The sequence below is a fragment of the Notolepis coatsorum genome, assembly GCF_963971535.1.
Source record: "Notolepis coatsorum genome assembly, chromosome: 3".
NCBI classification, from domain to species: Eukaryota; Metazoa; Chordata; class Actinopteri; order Aulopiformes; family Paralepididae; genus Notolepis; species Notolepis coatsorum.
The window spans coordinates 20,932,173-20,956,051 of NC_140167.1; the positions used below are offsets into that span (position 1 = coordinate 20,932,173).

At 44.7% G+C, this 23,879-nt stretch overlaps 1 protein-coding gene across 1 annotated transcript; it reads left to right on the plus strand.

Moving 5' to 3' along the window:
- Positions 1 to 1,632: 1,632 nt before the first annotated feature.
- LOC311225721 (cytosolic 5'-nucleotidase 1A-like) lies at positions 1,633 to 22,880 on the plus strand (the record flags this gene model as incomplete). The annotated part of the gene is made up of 6 exons (XM_084311115.1): positions 1,633 to 1,770; positions 4,264 to 4,431; positions 4,751 to 4,880; positions 9,653 to 9,775; positions 22,173 to 22,357; positions 22,506 to 22,880. The coding sequence occupies 6 exons, from the start codon at positions 1,633 to 1,635 to the stop codon at positions 22,878 to 22,880; spliced, it is 1,119 nt and encodes a 372-aa protein (XP_084167241.1).
- Positions 22,881 to 23,879: the final 999 nt, after the last annotated feature.

The window sequence follows — 23,879 nt, forward strand, 5'->3', positions numbered from 1 at the left end:
AATGGTTCTTCAGTGCAAGGGTTCAATTTACAATCAATAATCCATTGTAGGAAAATCCAGAACACTGTTTAGTCTGTGACGAGTCGACGACGCGTCGCGATAATATACATCTTTCAAACTCCAAGTGATTCGTTGCAATGTACGCGGAAATGCTGCGTTGTGTTGCAATGTACTACATGCATTTGTCTGAGCGGGGCGAAAGGAAAGGCGCATTACCGTACTGGCGTGCGGTGACGAATGCGGAAGCATTCTTGCACTCTTCCGCTGGCAATAAGCTACACGCTTGCAGGCTGTTAGACCCGGAAATGGGCAAAGACACAGCTCGTCACGCGATTGGGCGCACATGTCAGTGGCCAATCAGAGAGCGTCAGTCAGTGGCCAATCAGAGAGCGTCTCCGCAAAATGCGGCCACGGAAAAAAAATAACGCGGGTACAGTATGTACACGGTCTGGATTCACCGCAACCAATCACATCCAGGTGAGTGGGCGTGTCACCAGCCAGTAGGAGTCCCCGGCGGTTGCCTGGCAACTGTGGCTGCATGCTCTGTCTAATCTATCCGATGGTCGGGTCCTGAGGGGGGGGGGGGGGGGGGGATGAATGAGGATAAGACAAAAGGAAATCATCGTTAGATGCTCATTGCTCAGGGGGAGTACATGGCCTGAGAGGGACCCGGACACTGACTCCCCAGTCCCCACGCTGCCAAAGCAGAGATGAGGAAGATGCCGGTGGCTGAACGCACAAAAAAACGATACCACTTGTATGACATGTACAACGACATCAGTTCCGGTCGACCTCCTAACGAACAAGGGACGGCGCTTACTTCTGTGCCTCCGAGGACAAGCGTCGAGCTCCGCCCCGCTATTAATTAATAAACGTGTCCATCACGCATGAATAAACAGCGAGGACCAGCCCTCAGTCTCCGCCGAGATGGGGTGCGGCATGTGTGATTATTTACATGCATGACTCGCAGGGCCTGCTGCGGTATATCAGGGGGGGCACATGAACGCACGCCCCCCACCACCACCCGGACGTCACGTACATTAAATCACACATGCCGCCGCTCGAAGGAGATAAGATGTTGAAAGGGTTAAAAATGGAAGAGAGGATGCAGAATGACTTGAGGTCGATAATAGATGAGTGTTTGTCCGCAGAGAGAGAGAGAGAGACGGACGCACAGGAATACGAGAGGAGGGAGGGAGGGAGCGATCCAGCGCGCTTGACGCAGGGGGCAAGCCCATGCAAAGGATGAATACGCCGCCACTATCAACAGCTTGCACCTCGTCCCCATCCATCCTTCCCTCCCACAGCTTCTGCAACGTCTCTCTTCCCCCCCCCCCCCCCCGCTCGGAGCAGAGCGGCGTGACGACTCGAGCGGTGCTGCAGTGACTTCATACACTCGTCTCTCCTCCTCTCCTGTGTGCACTAGGGACGAATCTGCGGATGAGGGAGTGAGCGAGGACTCAGCTGGTAGTGACAGAGAGAGAGAGAGAGAGAGAGAGAGAGAGAGAGAGAGAGAGAGAGAGAGAGAGAGAGAGAGAGAGAGAGAGAGAGAGAGAGAGAGAGAGAGAGAGAGAGAGAGAGAGAGAGAGAGAGAGAGAGAGAGACAGACGGACAGTAAGGTGAAGAGGTAAGATGAGTCTTAACAGTGCAGGTCAAACCTCCACGGGACAGGACATGGCCAAAAACAGCAGCAGCACCACCAATCGGGAAGATGCCAAGACGACACTGCCAGGAGGGCCCTCCACCCCCACCAGGAGGAAACCCAAGTCGGTGAGTGTTACCCAGTCTACAGGGAATACTGTAAAGAAATAATAAAAAAAAAGAACTAAACAAGATAAAGTCTTTATCATGGTTTTCAAAGTTTCCATTATTCACTTACAGTAAGTGCATGGCAGCAGGTGAACTGACATGATGCCAGTGCAGATAAAAGACAGATTATAGCACATATTTTGGTCAGATTAGACAGTATGTACTAGATAGGTACCGTATCAGTAGGGATGCACCAAGACTGATACAGGCATGTGTTGCATTTCAGTAGTCCATTAATTAATCAATTAATTAATGTATTTATGTATAGGGACAATGCATATTAATCAACATTCCTACAAATGTGCCAGTGTTAGCAAGCTTGCAAATTTTCAACTGCAAGTTGAGATGTTCTTAGAGACCAAAAGTGACACGTTCATATAGGCTACAACATAACAAGTAAGTTAGACCTGCAATAACATTACTAACTATAAACGTATTCAGTATTCAGTACACTGATGTTAGTAAATCACAATGTTTGTGCACCGGACTGATCTAAATGTTAGTAACCACACGTTAATACAATGCTAATAACAACAAGCAATAATACACACCGGACATGCAACAGCAGTAAGACGTTGATGTAAACCTGACGCCGGTCAATAAAACAAAAAGAGAAAAGGCATTCACATTCCTTTACAGCTGTGGGTAGGGCGTTCCACATTATAGTGACATAATTGTGAAACGTGTTTAGTCCCTTGTTTGAGCCGAATCTGGGTTGAACATGATTTGTGGAACGCCCTCTGGTGTTGTGGTTGTGACCTTTGGGAAGTATTTCGACATGTACATGGGTGTCTTAGTGGTGTAGTGTATCTTGTAGAACAGGCCCATTGCAAGTTGCTGTACTCTGTCGTCTACTCTAAGCCATCCATAGGTTGTCAAAGTGGGCAGGGGTGAGGTGGGTTTTAGGAGTAAGGCCAAGCAGTAGTCTGACCAGTTTGTTTTGTGATGTTTGTAGCCTTTGAGGTGCTTTTGGTACCATGAGGTGCAAGCATAGTCGTAGTACCCTTTAATCATTGTGACAGGAGGGGGGGGGTTCGAGCTGGAGCATATGTGTGTAGGTTTTTTAGATAACAGGTATTAGGGGTATATCTTATATAAGACAACTAACTAAAATGTGATCTCATTGGATGTGCCCTGACAATTAATGCTTGTATATCTTATCGTGTGTTGTCATGTTTGTTTATATGTTTGTTTAAAAAATAATAAAAAAATTAAATACAAAAAAATATCATTGTGACAGCTGCTTAGCGACCAGCAAGATTAGATTTCTTTCATAATTATCCACCCATCGACCACTTACCACAGCAACCTCACGCCTTTCTCCTGCCAGTTCGAGGCGATGCGTAGAAAAAATGCCAATCATAACAAACGTACATACTTCTGGTAAAATGCAAGGAGATTGCTTTGTCGTCAAGTACAAAAAACGTCACGACGAGGAAGCACCAACGGCCCAAGTCATTGTGTTCAAAGCTGTTTGGAACGTTGTAACTTTGCACTGAATGATGTTAACGCCAATGAAGGGCCAGATTAGTTGTTTTCATTTTCTAGTTGATTGACTCAGCCTGCTCTTGATACAAAACAAACACTGGACAACAGCAGGCGGACCAGGTACATCACGTGCTACATACGTAAGCATAGCATTACATCCTTTATAAATACTGTACGTAGATACGTTACATAAACAGAGGACCAGCAACAGGTAATTGTAATTTTGTAGCTGTAAGAATAGTTGTTTATGTTGGTAGACTAAGTGAGTGAATGGGTCAAACAGATATTCTGCTTTATGATGGGAAAGTTAAAAAAAGATGATTTTCCATCTACAGATCAAACTCCTCAAGATTTTATGTGAACATGCCCCACTATGCCTATATAGGCTATGGTAAAAAATAAATAGGGGCCTTAGACGCCTTAAATCTGAACTCAAGGTAGACTTAGTTCGAATTGATCTCATTCGTGATTGACCATTCACTATGGAATCAGGGACAGGTATACCTTAAACATATTCTACAAAATTGTATTATATTCAACATTAGTCAGAGCCTAGAGGAGACATTTGTCCAATAAGTCAGGGCTATAATGCCATTTGACAGAAGGAAAGCTATTTGGTATTGTATTGTATTGTATTGTACCCATTCTGTATTGTACCCATTCTGCAATCTGTTAATAACGTTTTCAATCAATCAATCAATCAATCAATGGGTTGCATGGGTTAGGGCTTGTGTCCAGACTCCAGACCCTAACAGGTGGCAGCACAAACGTTGGTGCTCCATTTTCTGTCTCTTTCATGTCACACACACCTTCTGTAGTGTGGTAGTGAAAGCGTTAACCCTTTGTAGTGCGGTAGTGAAAGCGTTAACCCTTTGTAGTGCGGTAGTGAAAGGTTTAACACTACCATAACAACACGCATGCAGTCGTTCCATTGTAAAGTCACTGGTGTCCTCTCTCATCCTCCAGCCCAAACCGGAGAATGCCATCACCATCGCGGTGTCGTCGCGAGTGCTCTTCAACATGGAGAAGGAGCAGCAGATCTATGAGCAGCAAGGCCTGGAGGACTACGTCAAGTACCAGGTGGAGCACGAGACGGAGCCCTTCAGCCCCGGGCCGGCCTTCTCTTTTGTCAAGGTTAGACACTACGGAGATGGGAAACATACAACACGTGTATGTGGATACACACACACACCTACCAACCAACCATTCACAGCGATTTGGCATTGCTAGTAAATGTATCATGAACACAACACACACAGACACACACATTAGCGACACAGAATCATATATGTAGTCTATATATACTATGATCTACCATATATCGCTGGCATGCATGGCTGCACAAACGCACACATAGATAATGTACATACACCCATATTCGCCTGCACCCTCCCCCTACCATGCAGAGAGATTTGGCTGGTGAATTGAACATTGTGCTCGGCTGTGTTTCCAGGCGCTGGAGGAGGTGAATGCTCGGCTGAGGGAGCTGTACCCAGACAGCGAGGAGGTTTTTGACATCGTGCTCATGACCAACAACCACGCATACGTGGGCCTAAGACTCATCACTACTATCAACCACCACGGTGAGCGTGCACGCAAAATAAACACACATGTAGATAGGGTGACAGTGTGACATGAGTACTTTCCCTTGCAAGAAACTACCGAGTTCCGATTCACGTGAGATCCGCCGGTGACACATTTCGGTACTGTAAAAAAAGAAAATATTTTTAAAATATATATATATATTTTTTAAGTCCGATGATGTTAACGTTTTGTTTACTGCGAAACGAAACCTATGAAGTGTGCTGCACGTTCACACGCACAATACACGCTTACCTAGGATTTGACTTGATTCAACAACAAAGCAGTCGGGGCAATGGCAAGCCGAAAACGGTTGCAAGTGTTGTTACACTTTACAAAGCTAGATGCAGACAACCCTCACTGCAATATTATATATTATATATATATTAACAAATTGTTCTAAATAAATAATAATGATAATAAATTATTTGAAGTTTGGATTTTTTCTTTTTTTACAACTGAGGTAGGTAGATTACATTTTTAGAGACTAAAGTACCCAAAAAAGGTACCGTTGGGTACCGGTATCGATTCACATGAAAGGTACCCAACCCTAGTGTGTGTGTGCGTGTGTGAGAGTGTGTGAGAGTGAGAGAGAGAATTAGTTGTTGTTAAAGGAAATACATTTAATGAAAGGAAGGAGAGGAGAAGAAATGAGAGGATGAGTGAAAATGAAAGGAAATGAGAGAAGAGGAGTAGAGAAGAGAGTAAAGGAGAGAAGGGTAAAGGAGAGGAAAGAAGAGAAGAGAGGAAAGGAGTGGAGAGGGGGGAGAGGAAATTAAAGGAAAGGAAAGGAAAGGAAAGGAAAGGAAGTGGTGGACGTTCAGCATAACCCTAGAAATCAGACAAAAAAACACCATAGAATTCACATATGCAACACCCCCAGACTTTCCCCAATGAAGATGAGGAACGACTCAGTAAAACCTAGCAATAATATAAAAAAAAAACCACAGGCGGAGTGGAGGAGAGAAATTGTGATAATGTAGTGTTGCTATGGATGATGGAGAATAGAACAAGCGAATAATTGGTATGTATGTATATATATACATGTAATGAAACACATATACATACATACAATCTGTACTCTGACGACCTCCCCCAGTGACTCTACTGTATTGAAATATTTCTTTACATGAGCTGAGGTTTGATGGTTTCTTCTCGCTGTGTTAAAAGGGTCACCATCCTCCCTGTGGCTGGATGGGGACTGGTGGTGGAGGTGGTAGCTGTGGGATGTCTCTCACGCTCCACACACCACAATGTCCCCGTGGGAGGAGATTGGAGTCGGGGGAGCTGTGGTCCTGGCTCCCCGGGCAAGGTTTGGTTGTCTCCCAAGTGGAAACATCTGCACTGCCTGAGACACCATCTCAGCCTCCTTCCCTTGCTGTTGGATCTCCTCCTCCCTGCTGTAGCTGCCTCCTCACCTGGCTCGCTGCCTAAGCATCCTCTGATCCCAGCAGTGGAGAATCAGATTGACGTCATGTAGCTTCTATCCTCCCGCCGGCTATACTTAGATCCTGCTGCCTCTTCTTACATCTTAGTGCAGTTAACCCTGGTTTTAACCATATCATCATAACATGCTGTTTCAAATTGGTAACCACGGTACACCGTACAAACCCTACCAGTGTCATAACTGATGTTGTTTGTTCTATATCAGGGGTCAGCAACCATAGTCATTGGTAGCTTAACCAATTGCACACTAGCAGAAAATGTGCAAGAGAGGAACATTTTTGGAAATGTTGAAGTGCCGTCTCATCCACATGCGAAAGGCTTTTAATCGTCAAGGTAAGAGGATTTCAAGTCATGGTATCCATAAACTTCAATCGGTTCGGATCCTTTGAATGAATGAGAATGTCAACAATCACGACGACACGTTGAAATCACTGGCTGCGCTCAGAGAGGAGTGGTTAGGCAAAAAATAGTTCCGAGTATATTTGCTTATAAAACGCAATTGTCTAGGGGCGGCTACGTGGCGTAGTGGGCAAGGCGCTCGCCACGAATGACGGAGACGCTGGGCTTGCCTGTTCGAGCCCAGCGCTCCACATTGCTTTCAGTTTAGCTGGTCGTTCATACTAATACACATTGGCCGTATTAGGGGGTGGGAAACTGATGGGTGGGGATCGGGCGTTGTGGACAGCGACTCCCACAGGTCGGTTGGTGCGCCTGCGCAGTAGAATCAGGAAGTGTCGGGGGCAGCGTGAGCCTCCCATGCGTTACTCCTCGCCACTGAGAGATCGAGCTGCGCAGGTGAAAAGATGCTACTGCTGTTACCTCAAGTACCGGAGGGGACTTGTGCTATGTATGACTTAGTCCACATTGCAGCCGGCTTGTGGGAGGCAAGAAACAGCGTTCGTGACAGGGGAGGGTTGAATTGGATGATACGAAATTGGGATGGGAGAAAAAATATAGAAAATGGGAGAAAAAGTGGATCAAAAAAAAAAACGTAATTGTCTAATTCAATTATTTTTTATTTCTCCACGTGGTGAATACACAGGTCACAACATGTTTACATGAACGTTTTGGAGTTGTATTTAGAGTGTATTCTGCAATCTGTTAATAAACTTTTCAATCAATCAATCAAACTATACACTGTAAGGGAACGCCAGGCTCCGGCCCCGCCTCACTTCCAGTGATGAAGCTAAGCTATGCTAACGGAGCGACTGTTCCCTAAGCCTAATGCATGCACAGAGACAAAAAAGGTATGTATCTTCTTGTCTAACTCCAGGGAAGATGTTAAATAAGCTAATTTCCCAAAATGTTGGAGTTTTCCTTTAACAATTGTATGTATTGAGCCGTACTGTATTGTACCCATTCTGCAATCTGTTAAATAAAGTTTTCATTCATTCAGCCAATCAGAGGCAGAGTAGGGGCGGGTCTTTGCAGAAAAAAATAACATTGCTGGAGTGGTTCGGTAGACGATGGTAGGCTCACTAGCTAAGAAAGCTAAAGTAAAGGTTCAGACATTCCAGCCCTCGTGGACAGGAGAGTGGGGTTTTGTGTTTCAGAAGGACGGTGCTGTGTACTTTATGTCTTGAAAATGTTGTTGAGTGAGTGTTAAATGGCATTTTGAGAACAAACACTAGAACACTTTCATGGATGAGGCAGACAAGGTTGAATCCATCAAACATGCCAGGTGTGGGAAGTAAAAGTCATCAAAAAGGTTGCCAATCCCTGTTCTATATGATTAGACCAGCATTAGATTGCATAAAGGTGTTTGTCCTTCTGTGTCAGGATTAGTGTCTCTACTAATACATAAAAGATTAGTGTATCTACTAATACATAACATGATTAGTGTCTCTACTAATACATAACAGATTAGTGTCTCTACTAATACATAAAAGATTAGTGTCTATTAATACATGACAGATCAGTGTATCTACTAATACATAACAGATTAGTGTCTCTACTAATACATAACAGGATTAATGTCTCTACTAATACACAACAGATTAGTGTATCTACTAATACATGACAGTTTAATGTCTCTACTAATACATAACAGATTAGTGTCTCTACTAATACATAACATGATTAGGTGTCTCCCAGGGCTCGGTCCTTGGACCCCTCCTCTTCTCCCTCTACATCCAATCTCTGGGTAACATTATCACGTCTCATGCCTTCAGTTCTCGTATCATTTCTATGCCAATTATACTCAACTCTTCCTCTCCTTTCCTCCCTCAGATATCCACGTCTCGGCTTGTCTGTCCGACATCTCTGCCTGGATGACGACCAACCACCTCAAATTGAACCTAAGCAAAACAGATTTGCTTCACCTGCCGGCCAAATCCTCCCCCCTGACGACCTTTCCATCACAGTGGGGAATGTAGCTGTGGCCTCGTCCCTGACTGCCAAGAACCTTGGTGTTGTCCTTGACGACCAGCTGAACTTCTCTGCTCACATCACAGCAACAACCAGAACCTGCAGATTCCTCCTGAGCAACGTCAGAAGAATCCTCCCCTTCCTGAGAAAAGAAGCCACCAAACTCCTCGTCCAATCAACAGTCATCTCCCGCCTCAACTACTGCAATGCACAGCTTGCAATGCTGGCATTCCGACCACTGCCACCAAGCCTCTTCAACTCATTCAGAATGCAGCCGCCTGCCTGATCTCAAACCTACCGAAGTCAGCCCATGTCACCAAACTTCTTAGAGACCTGCACTGGCTCCCCATTGCCGCACGAATCTGCTTCAAGGCCCTCGACCTGGCATATCGTGCGGCAAAGGGAACGGCTCCCGCCTACCTCCGGTCAATGGTCTCTAACTACACAACCTCAAGACCCCTACGCTCTGCATCTTCTGGCCGCCTCAGACCCACCCCTATCCGAGGTTTGGGAGGGTCATCCAAGAGAAGCCGCCTATTCTCAGTCCTTGCCCCACAATGGTGGAACGAACTTCCTACCACAGTTAGGACAGCCGAAACCCGACCAATCTTTCGCCGTTGACTAAAGACACACTTCTTCAATCAATATCTGAAATGAAGGAAAGAAAAACTACCCTAACCCTAACCCTTCTTATAGTCATGCACTCTTCCTAATATACTAACATACACTCAACACTGTAGCACTCAAGTCTGAACACTTTGATGAACATTGTTACTGATAGAGTTGTACCCTTCCTACTGACTTGTCGTACAAAACTTGTAAGTCGCTTTGGATAAAAGCGTCAGCTAAATGACTAAATGTAAATGATTAGTGTCTCTACTAATGCATAACAGGATTAGCAGTATATTCTGCTGCTTCACTGAGCTGTCTTTTCCTTTCTCTTTTCTTTTCCTCTCTGCAGAGCTGTTTGTCGAGCGTTTTTGTATGACCGGGGGCAACAGTCTGATTGGCTACTTAAAGGCCTACCACACCAACCTGTATCTGTCCGCTGACCCCACCAAGGTTCGAGAAGCCTTGGAGGAAGGTGAGCACAGAGAGACATGTCAGTGACTCGTCTCGCTAATTGTACGCCATTAATAGAATAGCCTACCCTAGTCTGTGTTCCGTATTGCTGTAGTAACATTAATACAAAACTGATATGCTGGGGACTTTTTTTTAATGTAGGTTATAAAACAAATTAAAAACAGTTATATCCATATAAAACACACATCATTTGGGAGAGCCACACTCCACCACTTGCCATTAACATGGCAAAAGTCGCCATAGAGCACATGAAACAAAGTGCCGGGCTTTAGCTGCTCTCAACAACACAGCTCAGCAGTAGCCAGCAGCACAACAACACAGCTCAGCAGTAGCCAGCAGCTCAACAACACAGCTCAGCAGTAGCCAGCAGCTCAACAACACAGCTCAGCAGTAGCCAGCAGCTCAACAACACAGCTCATCAGTAGCCAGCAGCTCAACAACACAGCTCAGCAGTAGCCAGCAGCTCAACAACACAGCTCATCAGTAGCCAGCAGCTCAACAACACAGCTCAGCAGTAGCCAGCAGCTCAACAACACAGCTCAGCAGTAGCCAGCAGCTCAACAACACAGCTCAGCAGTAGCCAGCAGCTCAACAACACAGCGCAGCAGTAGCCAGCAGCTCGTCTCTGTCTGGGCGAGAGGTAGTGATGTGTCATTTGAAGCGAGGCATCGATGCTTGTGTAGAGTAATCCAGGCATATTTATGTGGAGCGTGTATTGAGGCGTGTATCGGTGACGTATGTGATGACGTCCGAAGCCTCGCTCCGCGGCCACTGATTCAGGAAATGGCTTTTGATTTGATATCTTTATTTCGAACATGCAATAAATACAAACAAACAATAACAAAAAGCAAAACAACTCAATCTACATGTTCGAAAAGGAGTAGGAAGAAGTATACACTTATTTAATCCTACCCCTTTTCCACTACTCAAATGAGTGTATTATTTTAAAACATAAAAAAAGAAAAGAAAAAATATATATATATATGCAAAACAAAAACTATATATGTAAAACATGAAAGAAATAAAATAGAAAACAAAATAAAAAATGTAAACACCCGTGAATATCAAGTCCCTTCCTCATCCCTGTACCTTGTGAACATAATTTCCTTATACATCAGTTTGAATTGTCTCATGTTTGGACATTGCTTTAGCACCACATTTAGACTGTTCCACAGTTTCACTCCACATATCAAGATGCAGTGTTTTCTCATGGTAGTGCATACGTTTAGCACTTTTAAATTGTGTTCTCCCCTCAGATTATAACCCCTCTCCCTATCAAAGAACAATTCTTGAATGTTTCTTGGAAGTGCATGACTTTTTGCTTTATACATTAATTGTGCCGTTTTAAATTCCACAAGATCATTTAACTTCAATGTCTTTGACTCCAAAAACAATATGTTAGTGTGATCACGATAACCTGCAATGTGAACTATCCTTATGGCCCTTTTTTGGAGTATAAAAAGTGGTTGTAGTGTAGACTTATAATTGTTTCCCCAGACTTCAGCACAGTAATTTAAATATGGTAAAATAGTGAACAGTAGAGAATGTAGAGTGATTTTCTATCCAGAATGTGCTTTACTTTACTCATGACTGAAATGCTTCGTGAGAGTTTAGATTGGACATGTTTTATGTGAGGTTTCCAACAGATTTTATGGTCTATTATTACACCTAGGAATTTATTTTCATAAACTCTTTCAATAATCACATCATTTATTTTAACTTGTACCTGAGTATCCAATCTACAGTTTCCAAACAACATAATTTTAGTTTTGCTCAAGTTCAATGATAATTTGTTTCCATCAAACCATTCCTTCGATTTCTTCATTTCAGATGTGATGACCTCTAAAAGCTGCTGGACATTCTCACCAGAAAAAAAAAGATTAGCGTCATCCGCAAATAAAATACATTTAAATATATTGGATATAAACAAATTGCGCTTCGGGGTTGGTGCGCAATTTGAAGTATAAGAGGCAACGAAACGCAATGGACATTTCCTATCCCTTCACATTGTGTCGACATAGGAATTCATTACGCGTTTCTTTGCGTTGGAGAACCCCCTGGAGTACTGGGAAAGACAAATAAATGTGTATCCTAACGTATATATATATAACATGGTACCGCGAGGCACAGTCACAATGGACTTCAAGCGTTGTGAAGTGACTGTGGCGAGTAGCGGTACTGCGAGTTAAACTCACTCCCCTTAAAAAGACACATAGACACGTTACCAAGTGTGAATTCACATAATATATATTAGGCCTGTCCCCGACTAAGGATTTGTATAGTCGACTTTGATTGGCTGAAATTAGCTGATAGTCGACTGGTAGAATGCAAAAAAAATTATATATATTTTTTGGGGGGGATCATTCCATTTTGGCTGTGGGGGGTGCTTAATGTCTGAAGAAGTCTACTGAAGGCTTCTTGTCCTCTGCAAAAGCATGCAATTGGTCCACTGATGGATACATCTTGATGTCTAGTGTGTGAAATCCTCTTTCAGTGCCTCTGTGCCCATTTTCTTAGGCAGTTATCCTTGCTGGTATGTGCGCCATTAGCGTTAGCCATGCTTCTAGGCCTCTTTGCTTTTGGAAAGAATGATTATAAAATAAAATTTTAATTATTATAAAATTATAATTCGATCGATTAGTCGACTATTCGACTAACCGGGGTCAGCCCTAATATATATATAATAAATATATATATTATATTATATATATATATTATTCTCACTCCATATGTATCTATCCACTAGTCTAATACCCGTCTTTATTTACCTGCACATAGTCCTTTTACATATCTGTAGATACTATATCTATATCTGTACATATCCTACTCTACTAGTTATGCTGCTGGCCTGTATGACTACTACCATAGTGTCTTTACACCTGTATCACAGTACATATTATACTACAACTCTGTGCATACATCTGATTAGCACTACACTCAGTAGTACTAATTTATATATTTTATACCCAGTTTAATCACCTGTACATTGTATATTGCTGTTGCATTTTACTGCTACATTTGCACTTTGGTTGGATGCCAAACGTCTCTTCATTGTACTGTACTTGTGCTGTATAATGACAATACTTTTGAATAATAAAATAATCATAATTCTATATAATTATAAAATAATTTAATAATGAAGATAATTAATAATAAAATGTCCTTTGTTTGCCTCTTGGTAATATTACCCTACTACTAGGGATGTCCGATATTATCGGCCGACCGATATTATCGGCCGATATCGGCAGTAAAATGTGATATCGGAAAATATCGGTATCGGTTTAAAAAAATAAAAAACAATAACAATATTTGTTATATATATATCCAGTGAAATTATTAGTTACCTGAAATTATTCAGTTTTTTGGACGGGGAAACCCTGCATATATCGGTATCGGTTGATATCGGTTGATATCGGTATCGGAAATTAAGAGTTGGACAATATCGGAATATCGGTATCGGTAAAAAAGCCAATATCGAGCATCCCTACCTACTACCTTACCTTATATTACAACCATTCAACGAGACAGTTGTACAGAAATCATACTGCTAAATCAGTATTGGGAGATCAGAGTGAGAGGAATGCTGCATGGTATCAGCTATGTATCAATAATGTGATTTGAGGTACTGTAGGAAAGTGGGAAGAGTGTGAGTCCTGGCCTGGGGGCCTTCTTGTATCTGCTCTCGTCAGACGTTCTGAAAGATCCTGAAGAACAAAGAGAGGAAAGGATAAGAAACAATGCAATACCACCCCTGGCCGTTAGAGGGCAGAAGTGACATGTGGTTGGGCTCCCTTGCTTAGACCAGTGCTTCTTAGCCCTTTTAGATTCTGGGAGGTGCACGCTGCCATGGTCACACACAGACAGGGTGGAGTGGTACTAATTCTTGATTAATTTAAATCGTTTTTATTTTCTCGTTTCAACTTGATTCATACTCTGGAGCAGAAGCCCACACGTTAAAAAAGTTGATGCGGCTACTAACAACGCCCTCCGGATCATCAGTGGATGCCTGAAGGCTACACCCGTCTTCCTGCTGCCAGTCCTTGCAGGAATCGCACCAGCTGGCCTACGACGAGAGGCTGCCACTCTCGCCCTAGCAAGGAAGGCAGTGAAGCATGACTGGCACATCCTACACAACACCACAACAACAACAGCACCTATGAGCAGACTCAAGTCCCGCCACCCCTACAACAAGGTGGCACAAGAGATGCTCCGTTCCACCACTGAGGACCTATCCAGAAATGGATGGCTGGCGGCAGCCTGGAAGAGAGAGTGGGAGAGTGCTGGGCCAACCCGTATCCACCACTACATCTGGGATCCAGGAGATGGCGCCACAGGAGACGATCTTCCACGCCGGCAATGGGTTCTGTTGAACCGTTTAAGATCTGGGGTTGGTCGCTTTAAAGCATCATTAAAGAAGTGGGGCCTGGCAGACAGCGCTGCATGCGAGTGTGGAGACCCTGAGCAGACTGTTGACCACATCCTGACCATCTGCCCCCTATACAAACCACCCTCGGAAGCCAGCCTCTTTGATGTGGGACCAGAGTTAAGGGCATGGCTACAAGATACAGAGTTGGACCTCTGACGTTACACGAAAGAAGGGTGGAGTGGTACTAATTCTTGATTAATTTAAATCGTTTTTATTTTCTCGTTTCAACTTGATTCATACTTGGAGGAGGGCTATAGACTTAAAATATGAATTATTTCACAAGAAAAATCTAGTATCTTTACCAAACATTTGAAGATATGATCATAAAAACAAATTAATACCCTGTTAAATATACTTATATATAGGGGCGCTAGACTATATATACTAGAGACTATACATGGTAGCACACCATGTATCGCGCTGCGTCGCGAAGCGGCCGTCCCGGGTTCGCTTCCCACTCCCGGTGACCTCCATCTGTCGCATGTCTTCCCCGCCTCCTCTCCCGTTCATCCTCTCCTCATCTGTCGGTCATGTCTGACCATGAAAAGCGATAAAACGGTAAAAAATTTAAATCTAAAATATACTTATTATAGTTCACTTATATTTTACAATCTACGTTATATTTCACAAGTTAATACTTGACATGGCATTGACTTTTGTTCCCTATTGAGACATGACTATGGGACCCTCTCGAAAACGAGATACTGTATCTCAATGTGGTTTTCCCAATAAAGAATTTCAATATACTATCAGAAGTTGATGAAGTTACGTCTTTTATGCATGTGACTGGAAAACGTAGATAGCACGAAAGCCCATAAGAGTGGGGCATAGCGGTAACGTGTCCTACCTGACCCCCGGACGCAGGACGAATGGCCGCAACAATGGCTGGTCCACCTCGTTGACGAGGCCTCTTGCTGGCAGGGCCAGAAGTGGCGACGGCTGGAGTCCCGCTCTGGCGTTTCGCCCACATCCTGCGGCCGGCCATGGTGCAGGCTGACGACATCTTCTGCCAGAGATGACGCCGAATCAGAGTGTTCAGGGCCCGCTACCTCCCCACGGCTAACACCAATGGTTAGCAACAAGCTAACGGCTAACTCCAGGCTGACGGTTAGCACCAAGCTAACGGCTAGCCTTCACAGGCCCACCGTTGGCTCCGACCAACGGCCAGCTACCGGCTAGCTCTTACCGGCCCACCGATAGCTACCAGCTAACGCAGCAGCAAGCTAACGGCCAGCTCTCACAGGCCCACTGTTAGCTACCGGCTACTACTGAAGCTGTGTAATGTGAGGAATAGCAATGCAGGCCTGATCACTTCAGACAGCCGACTGCCTCTTCTTTAGCCCAAAGAAAAAAGGGCAGACAACACCCGCCTCCCTCACAGGACAGCGTTGCCAGAGATACAGTGGCGTCGGCAGCAAAGCCCCGTTTTATGCGGGCTGCTGCCGCCTTGAGCTCGGGCTAAAAAACACGCAAGCTCGCACCCCTCGCGCCGGGAAGCACAACCCACTTTCTTTTTGAAAGGCGGGGGCCAACGTCCAGTGCGGATGGCAGAGGGCATCCCTCCTCAGAGACTTGGGACTCGAACCCAGACTCGGAATCGGGGCTCCCAGAAAAACAAAGCCTCTGTTTTTGTGGGGCGTCAAACAAGAACCCCCCGTCCCCTCCATACACCCGCGATGGAGAGGTAACGGAGGAATCCTCGCTTGGAGCCGGCTGTTCTGCGGGGCCGCAAGCCTGCGCAGCCGACCCCGCACAACTGACACATCTGTGGCGGAGAGCCCGCGTCGCAAGACACCACCCACCCAGAGAGACCGTCAGCCAGCCGACTGCCTCTCGCGGCAATAGAACCAAATGTGAAGCGCCGGTGGAGGTCAGAATAATCCTCTAGACTCTCCGGTGGTGACAACATTATCCTTTCTCTCTCCCATAAATTAGTGAGAGAGCGAGAAACAAAAGACAACGCCAACACAGCTCCTATAACTAACTAACTACTTAGCGGTGCTATACACTGACTTCACGGTGGTGAAAGTAGGGAAGGGACTGGTAGTATGGCCCCGCTTATGTGTGAGCGGATGTGGGCGTGGCCAGGCAGGTGAGGAGCGTGCATGTGGTTGAAAGTTTTCATGATAGCATATGATTAAAGGGACAGTTCCAATAGAGCAGAGAGCGCAAAGCTATACGAAAAATAACCGACCCACCCATCTAGTGCTAAGTATACCATTATCCTATCTATCACTCCACTCTGAAAATGTTTCCTTTCCCTCCCACTCTGCTATTTCTCTATTTCTCTACCTCTCTTCCTCCCCTACTTCACCTTTCTCCCTGCTACTCTGATACCACAATGTGCTTCATACCCATCTCAACAATCTGCTCCTCCAGACCAGATTCAACCCACCCACGAGTTTGGTAGCAACCCGGCTAATCTCTCCTACCCCCCCCCCCCCCCCAGCCACTAATATGTACCGGTCACTGTACGTGCAGGCTTATGGAATTGTCAATCAGCTGTCAAGAAAACTGACTTCATTACTGCCTACGCCCATAGTCAAAACCTACAGCTCCTGGCTCTAACCGAGACCTGGATAACCCCCAAAAACTCATCAACACCTGCAGCCTTATCTACAAACTATAACTTCACTCACACACCTCGACCTTCCAGACGGGGTGGAGGCACTGGCCTCATGACAGCTCCCTCATGGGCTACAAACTTAACACCACTCCCAGCGCTGTCACTCTCTTCTCTCGAATATCATGCAGTATCCGTCTCTAATCCTTTCAATCTCACCATTGTTACACTATCGATCACTTCCCAGATGGGCTGGACATGCTTCTAAGCTCCTTACCAGAAGATGGTACCCCCCTCCTTCTAATGGGCGACTTCAACCTGCCTGACTCATCTCAGTCGGACACAGTGGTCTCCCTCCTACAATCCTTTGACATGAGTCCCACTGTCATGCCTCCCACTCACAAAGCAGGCAACTCCTTGGATCTCATATTCTCCCGTAACTCCAGCATCATTAACACCACGGTAACTCCCCTGCATTTATCTGACCATTCCTTCATATCCTTCTCACTAACTCTCATGCTTAACCGAAAGCTCTCCACCCCAACTCAAACCGCCTCAGTCAGACGCAACCTGCCCTCCCTATCCCCTCCATGCTCTCCTCTGACCTACTATCCGCTCTCTTTGAGTGACACCTTCTCTGCTCTCCCCCCAGATATGGCAACCTCCACCCTCCTCTCAGCCATCGCAACCTCCTTCGACAAGCTCTGTCCCCTCGTTGAGAAACCTGCCCGCCGTTCCCCACCCAGTCCATGGCTGACGGATGCAGTGAGAGAACAAAGACGGGTCCTGAGAGTGGCTGAGAGGAAGTATAGAAAGTCACGCCTCACTGCTGACATCGCCACATATCACAACCTCTTGTTAATATTCTCCAAAACCATTACTACTGCCAAAGCTTCTTTCTTTCACCATAGGATCGAGGCCTCTGCCAAGAACCTTCGCAAACTGCATGCTACCATGTCCTCGCTCCTCACTCCCCCCCGCCCCCCCCCCCCCTAATATCTCTCTGCCGAAGACTTTGCGATCTTCTTTGAGGAAAAAGTGGGAAACATCAGCAGCTCCTTCTCCCAACCCCCACCCATTCCAAATACTGAACCGAGAACCTCATCCTTCACTCTGTCATCTTTCTCGCCCATTACAGAAACCGAGACCCTGACACTGGTAACGTCAAACCGTCCGACTACATGCCAGCTGGATCAGTTACCCTCCCCACACCTCCAGACCATAGCACCAGACATCCTCCCATTCCTAACTGCAACCATCAACTCCTCCCTCAACTTGGGGGTGGTCCCCACCTCCCTAAAACAAGCCAGAGTCACACCGCTCATAAAGAAACCAACCATGAACCCCACCGTCATAGGCAACTATCGTCCTGTCTCTCTTCTCTCCTTCCTTTCTAAAACACTTGAACGTGCTGTATCCAACCAACTTACTGATGATCTCTTACAGAATGACCTCCTAGACCCTAATCAGTCAGGCTTCAGGACTGATCACTCCACAAAAAACGGCCCTCATTGCAGTCACAGAGGCACTTCACTTAGCAAAAGTGAAAGGCCTCTCCTCTGTCCTGATTCTCCTAGACCTATCTGCAGCCTTCGACACAGTCAACCATCAGATCCTCCTTGCGTCCCTTGCAGGAATGGGAGTGGCTGGCTCTGCGCTGACATGGCTGACATCATACCTCAATGACCGCTCCTACCAATGGTCATGGAGAGGGACCCTGTCGGCTCGGTCCTTGGACCCCTTCTCTTCTCCCTCTACACTAAATCTCTGGGTAACATCACGTCTCAGAAGGATCCGCCCCTTCCTGACAAAAGAAGCCACCCAACTCCTCGTCCAATCAACAGTCATCTCCCGCCTCGACTACTGCAACGCACTGCTTGCTGGCCTTCCGACCACTGCCACCAAGCCGCTTCAACTCATTCAGAACGCAGCGGCCTGCCTGATCTCAAACCTACCGAAGTCAGCCCATGTCACCCCACTTCTCAGGGACCTGCACTGGCTCCCCATTGCCGCACGAATACACTTCAAGGCCCTCGACCTGGCATATCGTGCGGCGAAGGGAACGGCTCCCACCTACCTCCGGTCAATGGTCTCTAACTACACGCTCTGCATCTTCTGGCCGCCTCAGACCTACTCCTATTCGAGCTCTGGGAGGGTCATCAAAGAGAAGTCGCCTATTTTCGGTCCTTGCCCCACAATGGTGGAACGAACTTCCCACCACAGTTAGGACAGCCGAAACCCGTCCAATCTTTCGTTGTCGACCAAAAGACACTTCTTCAATCATTATCTGAAATGAAAAAAAAAAGAAAATAATAATAATAATCTAACCATAACTAACCTTACTGTCATGCACTAGTCATAATATACTAACCTACACTGTAGCACTCAACACTTTTATGAAAATGTATCTTAATTTTTTTTAGATTCAAGAGGTTTATTTGTCACATACATACCTGGGCATACAGTGAAATGCGGGTGAAATGCGCGGAACATTGTTACTCAGCTGATAGAGTTGTACCCTTCCTGCTGTCTTGTTGTACAAAACTTTTAAGTCGCTTTGTCAGCTAAATGACAACATTTAAATGTAAATGTGCTACATAAGTACACAGTTATCAAAATAACAAACATAAGGTGCTACATAATAAAACACTCAAGTACACAGTTATCAAAATAACAAACTTAAGGTGCTACACAATAAATCACACTGTACACAATTATCAAATAACACAAAAGTTCACAGTAACACAGCTAAAGTAAGTAGCTATCAGTCAAGATATGAATATGATGTATATGTATGGATCTATTGCACTTTGTGAATAGAGGAATATAAATATATTGCACTCAAATACTTATTGCACAGTTTAACCAGGCAGGTCAAATAAGATCAAATTCTTATTTTCAATGATGGCCTGGCGGGAGGACAAAAGGTCCCCTCGGAGGGTAACAGGGATTTAAAAAAAATAATAAAAAAGAATGTGGACAAATATAATAGAAAAGAGACAGATCGTACATACATCACAAAGGTAAGTGTAATAATATAATATAATAATAATAATATAATAATTAACACATCAAACAAACAACCAAATAAAATGACAAAGGGGCATACATGAAGCATAACAGTCAAATGACAGTTCAAAGGCTGGGTGACAGTTGCAGGTGTATTATATATGTAAACAACTCTGCGACAGAGTCCTTACAAGTAGTTGAGGGGGACCAATTTGTCTTTTGCATCTCGTTCCAACCGCTGGGAGCAGCAAATTGGAAGGAGGATTGACTGAAAGAAGTGTTAACACGGGGAACATCTAGCGAGATATGGTGAGCAGCTCTGGTGTTACAGGGAGTAAATGACAATTTTAACAAGACCAAGGAAGGTTGTGTAAATTAGTGTAAGCCAATTCATTTCTCGTCGAGAAGTTGTCAGTGATGTGTTGAAAAGGGGGCATTTGTAGCAAACCTAATTGCAGAGTTATACAAAACATTAAGGCAATCAAGGACACTCTTGCTTGCATGCATGTAAATTACATCATAATCAAACAATGGGGGAATGGACATTTGGACTAGGGAACGTTTAGCAGGAGCGAGTCCTGTACAAGAAGCCAAGTCTTGCTTTTATTTTTGATTGAAGATGTAACACGTGCTGAGAAAAAATAAAGTGTATTATCTAACCAGATACCCAGGTATTAGGTGACTGTATCCTGGACTAAGCCATTAGTAGTTGTGATATTTCCAAGAGGGTTAACAGACCTTTTTTCAAACCACATAGAGAGAAGGCAGCCTGTATACTATACAGCAGTGGGGGAAGAGTAGAAGAGGGTGATATGGATCAGTGTATGTTAGAGATTGTATGAGGTTACATCTGACGGTAACAACAGCAGGCTAATAAAGAGAGGCAGGATTTGTGGACATTTTACAAACTGAATTTAGCTACAATCTACCTCTTGAAACTCAATATGCCAAAACAACAGTAAACAAAACAAAGACTTACATACGGATACACTGTTATTGATGAATGTAAACAAATGCAGAGTGATTACATTTACAGGCAAAGATTCCAGTGCTGTTAATTATACAGTATTATACAACGGCATGCAAATTTCTCGATTCTGATTGGCCATTTACACGTCTTTATTGGCAACAATCCACGGTCCTGGGCTCAGGACCCGCCCACAACCGAATCACATATCACTCCCCGGCTCACTCCGGGAGAAAACAAGATCGCGGACAACAAATGGATATGTTGATAGCACCATAACGACTAAATATGAAGCGATTCTGTCAAGGGGAATGTGTTAGTCCTTTAAACAATGTTGGATGATGTAATTGATGGGTCTTGAGTCAATCTAGAACAAAAGAAAAATCGCGGATTGATTGATTGATTAATTGATTGATTTAAATTTCTACTTCCTTCCCACTGACTGCAGCGTTCACTCTCACACTGTCCGACGCTGGCGTACCCACAAACACACACACACACATACACACACACACATACACACACACACACACACACACACACACACACTCCTGTCTGCAACAGCGGGGGAGTCAGACTGAGAGAGAAGCAGCGCTGTTTTAAGTGAGCATGGTCTATTGAATTGATTGATTGGTTGATTGCTAATTTTATTACTGTACCCCTGGTTTCCAACTGGTTAAGTTTAGGCTAAAAGAAATAAATAAAAAAATAGGGCGAAGAAAACGTTTTTTTCCTATAGGGCAAAGAAAAGTTTTAATTTGTTTTACCTACTTTATATAGAAGCATCTAAGAATGAAGTTCTATGGAAAGTAGGTCTGCATTCCCTTAACAATTGTGTGTATTGAGCCGTACTGTATTGTACCCATTCTGCACCTGGTAATAACATTTTCAATCAATCATTCCAATAATACACAGTTGGATGTGTTAGTTGGTTGGATGCACTTCAAGCTGCTTCCACATGAGGCAACTTCTCTCAATCATTCCAATAATACACAGTTGGATGTGTTAGTTTGGTTGGATGCACTTCAAGCTGCTTCCACATGGAGGCAACTTGTCTTTTTTGTAGTTGTGGGAACTACTTTTTCTGGCGGATGGTTTTTTCAATAAATCTTCGATTAATGTGTGTTTATTGTATAGAAATAAGGTTGGATGAATCTGGCAGTTGTATAAAAGCTTTACACCACTTGTAGTCGTGATTTGTGACCAATAAACCATGCCTAGGGGGGTCTAACGACCCTCGGCTGCGCCTCGGGCCTAACGACCACCCCTAGGCATGGTTTATGGTCACAAACCACTCCTGCGCGTGATGTAATGCTTAATTATACGGCACTTGTGGAATGCCTCTGGGCCAATCTTGTTGGTCGGTTGGGAACTTACTGATGTATAAAAAACACAACCTCTAAAGTCATATGTACTCTGTCTGTCTGCACCAGGTATAGCAGCGGCCACTATGTTCGCCCCAGAGAAGATACAGGAGGTCTCGGAGACGCAGCTGCGTGTGGCTTTCGACGGCGACGCTGTTCTGTTCTCGGACGAGTCTGAGCGCATCTACAAGGCCCACGGACTGGACAAATTCTTTGAGCACGAAAAGACGAACGAGGACAAGCCACTTGACCACGTATGTCTGCGGGAATATACAGCATGCACTACTACTTTGGTGATAGTTGTCCTATATATGACTGAATCAACATTGAATTGTGAGCAGATGTTGTGTGTCGAATATTGAGTTTCCCAGTTTACTCTTCGTTTACTGTCCTTCTCCCCAGGGGCCATTGAAGTGCTTCCTGGAGGCTTTAGGAAAGCTGCAGAAGAAGTTCTACGCCAAAGGCCTGCGTATGGACTGCCCTATTCGCACCTACCTGGTGACGGCTCGCAGCGCGGCCAGCTCGGGCGCCCGGGCCCTAAAAACTCTGCGATCGTGGGGTCTGGAGATCGACGAGGCCCTGTTCCTGGCCGGGGCGCCCAAGGGCCCCATGCTGGAGAAGATCAGGCCCCACATCTTCTTTGACGATCAGATGTTCCACGTGGAGGGGGCGGCGGAGCTGGGGACTGTGGCGTGTCACGTGCCCTACGGCGTGGCCCAGAAGGTTCCCCAGAAAAGGCCCTGTAAAGACGAAGAGGCGTCCTCATCACTCAAGTAGCCTGGACGTCACTCCACACGTCTGGAGAATAAACAAACATTTAATCAAGGCTACAATATTGTCAGTGCTTGAACTAGGGAGTTTCTACACAAAAATATATATATATTGAATTCTTGATTACATTTTTGGCTTTCACTGCTTTTCTGATGCAGAGGAAATGATCCAGACAGAAATCGCATAATTTTGAGTAAATGTAATAATAAATATAGCCGCAAGCGGCGATCTGCGGGTTTCAAGCCAATATTGATCACCAGGATTGCAAAATAAGTTCACACACACGGTTCAGCAGTGTTATTAAACATTTCCTGCAGGTTTTGTAATGTTTGGATGGAAAACCTTTGATTTATAGTCAGTTTTGTGTTATGCCACGTACAGTTTGTGCATTTGTAGCGTCCCCTAGTCACTAGGGCCTAGTGGTAAATTTGAATGAGATTGTCAGGGTAGGTTTCCGGTAGTTATGTGGACATACACTGCATAATTGGTGATTATTGGCCAAAGGGTTGATATGCATCCATCTCTGTGCTGGGCCACGTCTTTTTTGAAGTTGATTGGTTAATATCTTAAAATCTACAAAAGATATAAACAAGCCTTATACAACAGTTGATAAGCTTGATCCAATAATGATCCATGGCAAATATGGTCATAATTGGACTTACAGTTGAGATGTCAAAAATGGGTTGCCACGCCCATTTGTGCATTCGTAGTCATTAGGCTGGTAAAGATATGCCTCCTAAAATGTCTAAACGGAAGTACAGGAAGTACAGGCTACAGGCTTTCCGGTTTTGACAAAACAATTATAGAAACATGTGAAGTGCACTTTACTACAATTTACTACATGACCGGGACGTTCTAGCTTGTTTGCCAACAGAATTCGGGAAAGGTTTGGGTTTGGTCCGTTCGGAGGCAGCTTCCAGGGGAAGTACATACAGTGGCGAATCCTTATGGAAGCCAACGGAAGCCATGCCTCCCTATTAAAATATGAATTAATATCAAATATGA